The sequence below is a fragment of the Vigna radiata genome, chromosome 10 (genome assembly GCF_000741045.1).
Source record: "Vigna radiata var. radiata cultivar VC1973A chromosome 10, Vradiata_ver6, whole genome shotgun sequence".
Classification (NCBI taxonomy): domain Eukaryota; kingdom Viridiplantae; phylum Streptophyta; class Magnoliopsida; order Fabales; family Fabaceae; genus Vigna; species Vigna radiata.
Genome location: NC_028360.1, coordinates 18,417,007 through 18,429,951, shown reverse-complemented (window position 1 = coordinate 18,429,951; position 12,945 = coordinate 18,417,007). Strand labels below are relative to the sequence as shown.

Genomic DNA, 12,945 nt, shown 5'->3' with positions numbered 1-12,945 from the left:
TCAGATCATTCAAACTCTCACAATAAAATATAAAACTTTCAAAATCATTGAGTAATTAACAAAACAATTGCTGAAATATTCCTATATGAAATTTTAATACCAAATTTTGCCAACGTTTTACAGTGAAGTAATTATTCATAGATTGGGTTTTGGAAATTAAAATTTCGAAAGTAAAATTGATTAAATCAGGATGATTGTACGTAGTTTTTTAACGTTTTCATGCGACTGTATCTGTCGCTTTTCGATATAAATCCAAATTGTGATGTGTTATAGTTCCAGAGCCTTCTCTGTCACTTGGTTTCAGCATCGGTAGAAAGTTTGTCAGCGAAGATATCGAGATTTTAAAGTAATTACCACTGTGTCGAAATTTTTCTAATTGAATTGTTGAAGTGCTGCAAAGATATTAAGTTATTTTAATTAAATTATTCCTATAAATCACAAAATTTAGAAATAAAAACGAATCTTTTTTATTTTATTTACTCGTAAACTGTAGAGGAGCTGAATTGGTGTTCTGATCGAATTCTGTATGTAAGAAAGTGTGATGGGTTTTAGTTGTGTTATTGACCCTAGACAAGTCATTGTGATGTGTCCCTAGGCACACACGCAGATGATTTGTCCTCGTTCAGACAGTGATCCTTCATATTTTAGTCATAAAGATGGATGATGATGATGATGATAAAGCACTTTATTTTATTCGTTTTACATATTTCTTTACCATTAGAAAAAAGCTATATCAAAATCCTGAATATGGTTAAGATTGTTGTCTTGTATTCAGTCTCCTCATCATAATCCCACCTTTTACTTTGTCTGTTTCACAACAGAAACCCCTACTAGTGGTCCAATTCTTCTTGCTTCTTTCTTCTCCCTTTCTCCGCTTACATCTTCTTCTCTTTCTCTTTCTTGCTTTCGCTGATTTCGAATCGCTTTCTGCTTCATTTCATGCCGCTAGCTTACCCCAGTTACAAATGTTCACTAATGACTTTCCTCTTCCATTGGTAATATTTGTTTTTCTCTAAATTCTTATACTTCATTTTCATACTTTCTTATCACCTTAAAGAATAGCAAAATCTGTATTTTTTTTTTCTTTCGTTTTGGTCTTGTCTATGCTGTGTCTATTTTTGTTGATGTGGGTTTTATTTCTTGCTCTTTTTTCTTTCTTTTTTGCGTTATTTAGGGTTGTGGTGGCAACGCTTGCTTGCTTGCCCCTTGTGTTGCGTGTTGATGCGTTGTTTGGATATTGAGATGTTAGCAAACTGCTACGCTAGTCTGATTGATACTTCACTCCTAAAAAAAGCTCATATTGAGTTATTTGGTTTTCTCTATGTCCTCTTATCTCAAACATGGTTATATCGCCTCCTGAATTATTTCATATGTACTTATCCACAAAGATGATGATGATATTTCTCAAATAAGGTCACTGTCGTTCCTCCCTTAAGAAGTCGTTTGCATAGATCACAGCACAACTTTTGAGTTAGATATTTCATTTAGGGATGCGTGTTTTCCATGAATGGAAAAGGTGCTGGGCTCTTGGTATCATGTGCTTAATTGTCTGTTATTCTTTTTGTCGATTTGGTATCCCTTAAATTATGGGGTGGAAAATTCAAGGGCTAGTCCCTTTTTCTTTTTCTTTTCCTTTCCTTCTCATTGCGCAACCTTGAATTTTTCTCTCACTCATAAAAAGATACAAAACCAACCTCTGTCTTGAGACTGCCGTCGTTCTACACGTTTTCTCAGTCATGGGAAAGTTGTGGCTGCTTATTCAAATACTCGCATATTTTTGCTTGCTGTTGATATGAGAGAATTTTAGGGGACAAGATATTAGTTCAGAAATACAAAATCCATTTTTCTGTTAAAAGGACTGTCAAATATTTCTGCTAATTAGTGGTATTGAAATCAACTGCCCTTTGTTTTCACGATTTAAAGAACTTGCTATGTACTAACATTAGAATTTTATCAAAATTACATGACAAAAGTATGCTTCATGTAATGGTGGTCATAGTATTGCATTAAACATCGGGGAGCAATTGTGTCTACGCGGTCATTCCTTTATTGGTTGCATTGACCACTCATTCATCTACAAAAGTTCATCCATGTTTTGACTTTCATGTTAGTTGTAGAATCCATTAAAAGTTTCCTTCGATTCGTTGAACAGAGCATCAAAAGCCCTCTTCTCTGTGCAGACACCACTCAACTGGAAATTGAAATTTTAGTCTTGGAATTAAATTTCATAGTGTGATTTTGGTGGTGGTAACTATATTTAGAGTATAAACTGTTTAGTATGTTGAAATCGAATATTAAGATTTTTAGACTCATTTTTTTCGTTAGTTTTTAAAATTTCCGCCTTTCCTTGTACCAAGAATGACACAACTGACAGGCCCTGTTTGTGCTACAAGCAGATGCATCAACTTTGAACGAATTTTTTAGTTTGAACCATGACAAGCAATCTATCCCTTTCTCCTGGAATTCATAAAGAAGAAAAGGTTCTCTCAGAGGTGACTTTCCAAAACTAGGATTCTTTGTTATGTTTTGGACTTGGGAAATGTGATTTAATTGATATCAGTTAACTTTTGTTCAGATTGGGAATTATGAAAAGCAGTTGTGGGCATTCATGCATTCTAAAGGACTTTTGCACTCTGATACTCAAGACTTGTACCGCAAGGTTCGGTCTGGTTATGAGATAAAAATCTTGAGTGATCTCATGCTTTCAGAACTTCAGGATGTTGAATATTCTCTGTGGAAGCTGCACTATAAGCATATCGATGAGTTTCGAAAACTAATAAAGAAAAGCTCTGGTAACGTGGAAAGCAAAATATCAGGAACGCCTCAAAATCATGTTGTGCATAGAGACAATGACAGTCATTTAAAGCTATTTAAGATATTTCTGACAGAAGCTATTGAATTTTACCAAACTCTGATTGTCAAAATTAGAAAAAATTTTGGAGTCCCCGTGGAGGCTTTGTTTTATAAAAAGGGTTGGAATTATGCTTCTGTCGAAACAGATGTCATGCAGAAATGCCAGTATTTGTGTCATCGCTGCCTAGTTTGTATGGGGGATCTCTCCAGGTATAAGCAACAATGTGAAAACCCAGATATTCAACATCATAATTGGTCGGTTGCTGCCACACATTATTTGGAGGCGACAAGGATTTGGCCAGACAGTGGTAACCCACAAAATCAGGTAATGATTGTTACCTATTGCAGTGTTGCATGAGAAACTTTGCCTTCTATTTGTTAGTCTTTTTTATCAAATGGTGGTAATCTTTCTCGTTTGCAGTTGGCTGTACTGGCAACATATATCGGTGATGAATTTCTTGCTCTCTACCACTGTATAAGAAGTTTAGCAGTTAAACAACCTTTTCCCGATGCCTGGAACAACCTTATCTTGTTGTTTGAAAAGGTCATACGACATTTAGGCTCTTTAATGCACTGCTATTTATCCGTATGCTTAATGTTTCTAAGCATCTTATACTTTCATTCATCTCCTCAAGTGTCTCTATTGATATTGCAGAATAGATCATCTCCTCTGGAGTTTATTTCCAGCGAAGTCTCTGTAGATTTCATGAAACCTTTTTGCAGAATTGGTGAAGAGACCAAGGTGCAAGGCAAAGACGATAGCTCAAACTGCAAAAAGTTTGAAGGCAAAAATAATCATTTTACAAAATTATGGTCACTTGTCGTCAGAACAATGAGTTTCTTCTTCGTATCGTCAAGGTATATCTTGGATTCTTTTTATTTGGTTTACAACTTTTCTTGGCATGTTATCTTACCCTTTTACTGTTTCAATTTTCCTATTTTTGTCAATGAATCGTGCATATTTTCCATATCCTTCATTAGTGTCTCTTGAACAAGTCTGCTGAGTTCACAGTTAATAACTAATTCATCGTGGACACTCTTTATGTTATGAAGATCATATTTGAGGTTTTCAACGTCAAAAGGAATATACCGATGATAAGTTTTTAAATACACTGATAATAGCTGCATGCATTAAAATTATAATTAAAAGGGTGAGAATAAAATAAAAGTAATTTCATAGTCGGCTGTAAAAAATATCTAGATAGCTAGATGCTCTTCTGAATTATGTGTTGGGTCAGAGGTTTAATATAGATTCATGTGGACATTTAGTTCCTTTTGTGTGCTTTCTGTTGTTTACCGTTATTTACTTAATCAGTTTGGAGGAATTCTCTATTGCATTGGCATCCACAATTGGAGGATTGGATCAGATGATGGAGCTAGAAGACAGGGAACTAAAGACCACGTTGGAATCCTATAGTCAAATGGACTTAGCCAGAAGAGGTCCTTTCCGAGCCATACAAGCAGTTTCTATTATCATATTCTCCCTCACAAATCTACTTGGAAAAAATGAATCTGAAGACACAAATGAAAGGCAGTTGAGGCAACTGGCATTAGCTGCTGCATTTAGCTTGATGGGACGTTTCACTGAAAGATGCCTAAAGGCGAGTTCTTTGAATCATTGCCCTCTGTTGCCTTCAGTGCTTGTCTTTGTGGAGTGGTGTTCAAGCATACATGACATAAGTGCAACCGACCAAAATTGTACAAGAGCTATTTCCTATTTTTTTTATGTGTTTGTTGAACTTCTGAATCAACTAAAGACTGATAGAAAGGAAACCAAAAAGCATCTTGATAGATTTCCTCTGTGGGAGGATTATGAGTTGAGGGGCTTTATACCTATAGCTCGTTCACATGTCTCATTGGATTTCTGTGGTAATTGGGAACACTTAGACAACTTTGAAAGTGGAATTGATTTGCGCACTGAGCGCATCAGAGAAGCAGCGATAAAGATGGCCACCAGATCAAAGACTTGGCAGAAGTGGATTAAATATGATAAATTAGGAAATAAATTTCATGTGGCTAGACCAGATGAAGATCACGACAAGGAAGAAACAAAAAATGTGGAGTCCAATAGCAATAACACAAAATTGGAAGAGCATTATCGACAATCTGAAGAAGACTCGGGAGGGTATGGCAAATGGATGAGAGAGGATAATCCAAGTAGATCCAGCACCATTGGAAAATCTTATGTAGTGGAAGAGGAAGAAGTTATTCTCTTCAGGCCCCTCACAAGGTATAATTCAGCACCATCACACCCCTCTAAGTCCACTGTTGACCAGATGTCACCAAAACACAAGGACAACCAAAGCGTTCAGTCTAATGATTGTTTGCGCCGTGCTAGTTCTCTGCTTATGGCACAAAACCCAGCTCAAACTCAAAGTGATCCATGGGAATTCCATGACAGATTTTTGGATTTAAGGAGTGACAGATCATTTAAACAACAAGAATCTTCAACAAAGGAATCAAATGCACATACTTTTCCTGAAGCCCTAATCTCTGCAGGCCCTCCTTCTCTCAATGCTTGGGTGCTTGGTAGAGGAAGCTTGAGCGATTACAAAAATAATGGAACAAATGACCTTGGTGGGAAAAGGCTGCAGCCAATTGAGGAAATAGCCTCTTCATCTTTGGTCAGTCTTTCCATCAATAAAACTGAAAATTCGGTCGCAAGTTCAGTAGATGAGTCTTCAATCTACCATTATTCCCCTTCTGCTACATATTCCCTTCCAGTGCCATCTGCTCCATTACTTCCTGATAATGCTACATGGTATACGGATGCACAGTCTTGTTTATCTCCTCCATTGTTTCCAGACAACTCAGATTGGAGTTCTACTTATGGACCACGTGGATATGATCCTAGATTTTCTGTTCTTTCTAATGGATACCCATCACTTGGAAGAATGACTTCTTCAGAATGGCTGCGTTGGTATAGAGAGAACTACAAACCTGAAACGACCAACAATTACATGCTACCTACTCATTTGAATACTCCTGGTCCTGTAAACTTTCTCTATCATGATACTTACAGGTTTGATCAATTTGATAGTTGGAGCAACAACAACCCTTTGTCTTCTAACCAGTGACATAAATGGAGCCCCCAAGGCCCCCACTATTGCAGCCTGGTTTTTTATCTGTTTTTGGTGTTGACAAAACTAGTGTCTACAACAATTTTCAAAGACCAAGCCAGTGTGGATGTGGTGCAGTGACAAACCTGAGGAATGAGCCACAGTCTCTGCTAGAGTGTCTGAAGGAGAAGGAATGGTGACTCCAGCTAGATCCTAATGTCAGAGATACATTCATGGGAAATTGGAACTTCTATCTGAAACTTTTGTTCCGGGAACCATTTCAGAGGTGAAAAACTTTGTGTAGTTTGTTTCTTTACCAAGCATATGTAAGTATATCATTCATGCATAGAGATGTTTCGGTCATTTGCTTAACAAATTGAGGAATCTTACACAGTGGATGAAATATCCAACATTAAATTCACACTTGTATTTGAATTCATCTTTGCTAAGATATGCTTGCAAGATATGTAGGGTTAGAAGAGGAATTTCTCGTTCTCAGAAGTGGGACCCATGATTTCTGAATACAAGTTTACTAGCCTTGTTTGCTGATATATATGAGATTATGTACAGTGAGATGTAAACTGTAGGTAGATGTATGATATTATGATGACAGATTTATCGTTGAGTATGTTATATCCAAAAATTATTGCTGAGGAAACCCAAGTAAAAGGGGATTGCTATTCAAATTTAGTCATTTTTGTGGCAATAGAAACAAGTTTTTTGAATGCAATTATTGTAGTGTAACCTTAACATGTTCCCACCTTTTATTTGGAATAAAATAAAATGTATGCTAAATCTTTAGAATATAGTACTTGCACCTATCATAATTCAAACTAGTAATCCTGTGACCTTTAGCTAATGATGTGAATGCACAAGCACCAGTGATGACAAAGCTCTTTTGGATAAGAAGACATATTAGTACATTAAATACTTACATATTAGTCTTTACTATAAAACAAGTAAAGTTTAAGTTTTCTGATAAAAATTTTAATTTCATTGAATTTATTTGAAGTTTAATATTTTGTAGGTAATTTAACATATTTTTAATCTTTAATAATTGTACGTGTACGTTTATTAAAAATAAGTATTTTTAATATAATTGAAATCATGCATGATTTCATATTAATGTTGATTTTTTCTTTAATAAATACGTGACAAATATTAAAAACTAATCACATAATAATATTAAAAATTTATGAAATTAAAATAAAATTAACAAAAATTAAAATTATTATATTAAGAAAGTAATTTTTTTTATAATAATACTTGTTGTAGTGAATTGTGATTGGTTCCAGAGGTGTGTGGTTATATAAGTCTTTTTCTCGTTCTGTTGATGTCTGTATTTAATTCTAAATGGCTGTTATTGGATTGGACTCATATTGTGTGACAAGTGAAATTAACTTTGGGTGATAACCATGAAAGAGCAAAGTAGGACAAAGTTTTCTTACAGAAAGGTAGACTCAAATATTATGATTCTCAGTCTGTCGAGTATCCTTTATTATTAAGGTTAATTACCATTCATTTAAGGTATGGTACGATTTGGAGCTTGTCTCTCGTTATTATTTTATTTTTAAAAGACCTATCAAAGGTTGGAATCAGTATTTAAATCTTTTCTAGTCTCAATTCGCAAGCTATATTTTTATTACTAGATTTTAAATAAAAAATAAAATTTTAAAAAAATTTGCTCTATCAATTTTTTATATCATATATTTGGACTGATATCATTAAAATTTAGTTTATTATTTAATATAGAATTATTTAATTTAATTTCAAGACTAATAATTTTTTTAAATTTAATAATAATTTAATTTAAAAATATAATATTAGTTAATATATTTTCATATTTTAAAAATTCTTAAAATATAATTTATATTATATAATAGTTATATTAAAAATTTAAAATTTAACAAAAAATTGGAGATATAGAATAAAATGTTGAAATGAGGTGAAATACCCAAAAAGTAAATGACGTTGCTCCTTACACCACTACGGACTGTTTGTGATACCTCCTATTCCTGTTTTGTCCTTTGGTGAACATTTATCAAAGATATAACGAACGTGGATATCTGTTTTTACCTTCAACACCAAAGTTCACATCCGTTTAAGATAACTTTTATTTTTCTTTTGTTTATAGTAGTTTATTTTTTTATATTATTTTTCATAATCTCTCTATTGTTTGTGTACAAATTTTAATTTAATTGCATACTTATTTTTAGAGCTGCTATTTTTTCTTTCTTCATATTTTTAGTATGTTAAAAACTTTTGCATATATCATAAACTTCAGATACTAAAAAATGAAACAAGTAAAAAAAAAAAAAGTGTTTCTTATAAGTTTTTGTTTGTTGACTGGACATGGCTATATTTTTATCGTTACTCTAATTCTTATAAGCAGGTCCGTAGGAGTAAACTATGAAGGTTGGCAAACGACCTTCCTACACCGGCAAAGGTGGTGGAGCTTCTAAAGATCAGGGGTTGAACTATGTGAAGCTATACGACACCGACGTCACCGTGTTAACCGTTTGTTAACTCAAGAATTAAGGTGACGATTGCCATGCCAAACGAGTTTCTCTCGAACTCCACGATAGATTAGTCCTTCACCGCATCTCTAAATACTACCCAACCATGCAAATCGAAGTTGTCATTGTGGACTACGAAGTGTTTGTTGACCCTATAACACAACCAAGTTTCTCGTAGAGGCAATGAAGAACATGTCAGCTTCCTTAACTAAGTACAACCTCGACACCAACATGAAAATCTTCTATCCCATTGCACTCTTTCGCACTCCAAAGCTCCTTCCCCGCAACATCTGGTTCCTTCAAAAACCGAACTAGTTGAACCGGTTATTAAACCCATGCTCAACCTCCTCCGCCAAATCGGTTCCCTCTAATGGTGAAAGCCTACCCGTTTTTTGTTTACTCAACAAACACTGATAAAATTTCCTTGGACCATCCTCTTTTCAAGGAGAACGCTAGCGTGGTTGATTCCGATAACTGTTTGAAATACACCAACCTTTTAGATGCTCGAATCGACGCCGTTTTTGCTATCATGTCAACGGTTCAATACAACAATGTTAAGATCACAATTTTCGAGACAAGTTGGCCTTCCGTAAGAGACTCAAATGAAATTGGAGCAGGTCCAGAAAACGTGACTATGTATAACCAGAACTTGGTTCGATACGTGTTAGGAAGTGCAAGCTTTGAAACCCAAAACGAAATTGGGAAAGAAACAAATGAAGAAAAAAAAAAAAGGAAAGGAAGAACAATTAAGGAGAAGTGAAACGAAATGGAAGAAGAGAGATCCATGATATTGGTGTTGCAGCGCAGATAATAAATAAGAAGTAGAGTTAAGGATAAAATTGGAATTAAAAGAATATGGAGAGGTGTAGGAAGTGGTGGTGGAGGTGGTGGAGGGAGCAATGTCCAAAAGTAAATGTTAGATTTCGGGTCATGGGCTGGTCAGGCCCAATAATTTGAAGAAAACCAAAGTCACCGCCACGCTCATAAGCCAAAAACCCTAGATTCTTTTATCCTTTCACTTAGTTGCTGCGACGCTAACAGGCAGACTCGGGGCCAGATTTCAAGATGAAGGTTTATCTCTGAAACCCTAACTTGTTTGCTGATTTGATTTCTTGATTGGGCTAAATTTTACTCTCATAACTGTTTTTGCAGTTCAACATTGCGAATCCGACCACCGGTTGTCAGAAGAAGTTGGAGATTGATGACGACCAGAAGCTGTAATTCATGCTTTGACCTTTTTTATTTTCAATTGCTTGCGATGTTAGGAAGAAAGGATAGATGTCATAATTTTAATTGATGTTATGGTATTTTGGTTTTTAATCGCAGACGAGCATTTTGGGACAAGAGGATCTCTCAAGAGGTTCTTGGTGATGCTTTGGGCGAGGTATGGTTTTTGACTGAAATCCTTCCTTCGATTGGCTGTCTGCTGAAATTTCCTGATGAACATTGATCAATTATTGGCCTATTCTTTTTGTTTTGCTACTTTTAGGAATTCAAAGGCTATGTGTTCAAAATCACCGGAGGTTGTGACAAGCAAGGATTTCCAATGAAGCAAGGAGTGTTGACCCCTGGCCGTGTTCGTCTCCTGCTGCACAGAGGTCTTACCATTTAAAAATTCTTCTGTTTTGTTTTATTATAAATATGTCGGAACTATTAGTCCGAAGCATTCTTTCATCTCATGTTCTATATTTGGATATGGATATGGTCTTGAAATTTTGTGAGTGACTCCTTTGTGTGTGACATCATACATTTTTGTTTAATAACCCGTGTTGTTTTATTATGTTTCAAGTAAGATCCTATATACTTGTTTCGGATATACTGATATATTTGCAACATTCATTTGTGGTCTGATGTCAAATTTCATTTCATTGCTTACACGAGCAGGAACTCCTTGTTTCCGTGGATATGGAAGGCGCAATGGAGAGCGAAGGAGGAAGTCTGTTCGTGGGTGCATTGTCAGCCCAGACCTCTCTGTTCTGAATTTGGTAATTGTAAAGAAGGGTGAAAGTGATTTACCAGGCCTGACCGACGTTGAAAAGCCAAGGATGAGGGGCCCAAAGAGAGCTTCCAAAATTCGCAAGCTGTTCAACCTGTCTAAGGATGATGATGTGAGGAAGTATGTCAACACATATAGGAGAACTTTTACAACTAAAGCTGGTAATGTGTATTCTCTCTGCAACTGTTCTCCGTAGCTTTATGTTGTTCTTGCGAATAAATGTCAAGCTTAACCCGTATATAACCTGTAATCTTTATTGCTGCCTTTTTTGTGCATCTAAGTTTGAATTTATCAAATTTGTTAGCTTGATGGTTACTACATTAACAGAGCTATTCTGGCTGTATTACTATTCAATTTGTAATTGAATGTTGTTTGTATTTTTGTTTGCTGCAAGAATTTATCTAAATAATATATTCATGCAGCTGTGTATAGAATTGTTTTCTTGACATCATTCTTTTTGAAAAATCTCAAAAAATTAACGTGAACTTAAGAGATTAACTGCTATGAGTAGTCACTTCTCATTCTTTTTAAACCTCTGGCTTTTGCATGTTTTGGTAGATTAATTTTGGCAGAGGGCCGATTAATATAGGAGATTATTTTTTGAAAAGATATAGAAGTTGTGGTTATAATTGGTTGACATATTTTGGTTACAGGGAAAAAGGTGAGCAAGGCTCCTAAAATCCAACGCCTGGTCACTCCCCTGACCCTCCAAAGAAAGAGAGCAAGGATCGCAGATAAGAAAAAGAGAATTGCCAAAGCAAAATCAGAGGCAGCGGAGTACCAGAAACTTCTCGCCTCCAGATTGAAGGAGCAGAGAGAACGTCGGAGTGAGAGCTTGGCTAAGAGAAGATCAAGACTTTCCAGTGCTACTAAACAAGCTGCCACAGCATAAGCTTCTTTGAGACAGATGAAGTTTAACCTTCGGCTCTAGCTTTTTGATATGTTGCTATTTTGCTATTCAAATACTTTTCTTTTAATATTTCTTTTATGCTTTGTTCGACAGTTTAATGGAGTTGATTTTTTTGTTCCGGTGGAATCAGTAACCTTTTGTAGTTGATATTTATATTGTCATTTTTACCCTCCCAACCAAATGTTTGTCATTATGGTTTATTGCCTTGATAAGAAGCTGCAAAAGGACTTTAGGGTGTGAATGTTTCTCTCAAAACAATAGACTCTATTGTGCAAATATTAGTTTTCTTTTTTTGATCTTGGCATGCAAGCACTTTATTAAGTCGAGCATGTTAGTTTAGTGACAATTGCAAGTCTAATGGATCTTGTGATTTTTTGGAGGATGTGGTGGAGATTCTGCTATATTACTGTGAAAGGTAGTCTAGAAAAACCGTTTTAATTATGTCAACTCGTAAAGAAGATTGCGTAGGCAAGCTGTTAAAATTATGTAGATAAAGGTTATCTTTCTATCAAAGAGTGAATTCAAGTGAACTCGTTAGATTTAGATTGATGGAAGGTCTCACTGTGAACTTTGTATCGAATTGGTATTTTTTTTTTTTTTTTGATAAATTTAGCTCTTAACTCTTTGATTGTACGGTAGTTCTCATGAAATTGAAATAAACAGTTACTTTATATAACAATTTTATTCCAGTGTCGAGAATTGAATAATCACGCCCCACACTTTTTGTAAGCCCAAGTTGAAGCTGATTGATAAACTTTGGCATTGTAAATATTTGACATTAGCGTTCGTGGAAGCAAGCATTAATCAGCGTTCGTGGAAGCAAGCATTAATCAGCGTTCGTGGAAGTCAGCGTTAAGCATATGATTTCAGGGAGCAGAATAGTGATAACTGATTTATATTCCTTAGTACCCAAACAAAGGAGCGATTTTACAAAACTTCTGTTCGAGATTTAATCATATCAGTTCGATTTAAAGAATAATGATTTTCTCCTTGGTGTTAACCAAAATACTAATCAGTATTTGCGAAATATTTATGGAATTGATTGCTGAAGTAGTTCTCCCAAATGAAATTATTTAACTAAAAGATTTTTTTTGGGTAGACATTTGATACTGAATTAGTGCTGAAGCAGTTCCTAACTACGTAACATTTTGATTTAGCTTTCTGAATTGATTAAATTGAATCATAAGTCATCAATATCACAATTCATACCCGCATATTAATGTATCCAATAAACAGAATTTACATATTGTATGTATGTTTATCCTTACTTAATTCAAGAATCAAACAAACTAAATTATATTTAACTAAAATTGGGTCCATCTACGTACAAAGATTACTTATAATTTAAATTTAGATTTTTTTTTTTTACTTATAGACTGAACTCGTCAACCTAAACAATTAGCCAAATCTCAAAAAAATTTACAGGTTGTGATTCTACTGGATAAGATGATAGGATGAAGCATGAGTGAGAGAATTCCTATCCGTCTTTGTTGTGACCCTAGAATTGTTATTGTCAAGATCAATATAGTGGCTTTGAGTGATCCTAAATTAATGTAGACATATGAAGTCGGCCAATAGGTTTGATTCCGATTGTAAACGGTGGTGCTACTT

General features: G+C 35.0%; 2 protein-coding genes across 2 annotated transcripts; both read left to right on the top strand.

The window, feature by feature from the left end:
- The first annotated feature begins 696 nt into the window (after nt 1-696).
- LOC106775810 (protein SMG7L) lies at nt 697-6,540 on the top strand. The gene is made up of 6 exons (XM_022787220.1): nt 697-995; nt 2,397-2,492; nt 2,576-3,178; nt 3,275-3,397; nt 3,509-3,711; nt 4,169-6,540. Exons 2-6 carry the CDS (start codon nt 2,433-2,435, stop codon nt 5,928-5,930), a joined length of 2,751 nt encoding a protein of 916 aa, XP_022642941.1. The 5' UTR covers nt 697-995; nt 2,397-2,432; the 3' UTR covers nt 5,931-6,540.
- Nucleotides 6,541-9,362: 2,822 nt separating this feature from the next.
- Nucleotides 9,363-11,610, top strand: LOC106774405 (40S ribosomal protein S6). The gene is made up of 6 exons (XM_014661391.2): nt 9,363-9,499; nt 9,581-9,645; nt 9,755-9,812; nt 9,918-10,026; nt 10,313-10,585; nt 11,078-11,610. The coding sequence occupies exons 1-6, from the start codon at nt 9,494-9,496 to the stop codon at nt 11,314-11,316; spliced, it is 750 nt and encodes a 249-aa protein (XP_014516877.1). The 5' UTR covers nt 9,363-9,493; the 3' UTR covers nt 11,317-11,610.
- The last annotated feature ends 1,335 nt before the right edge of the window (nt 11,611-12,945 follow it).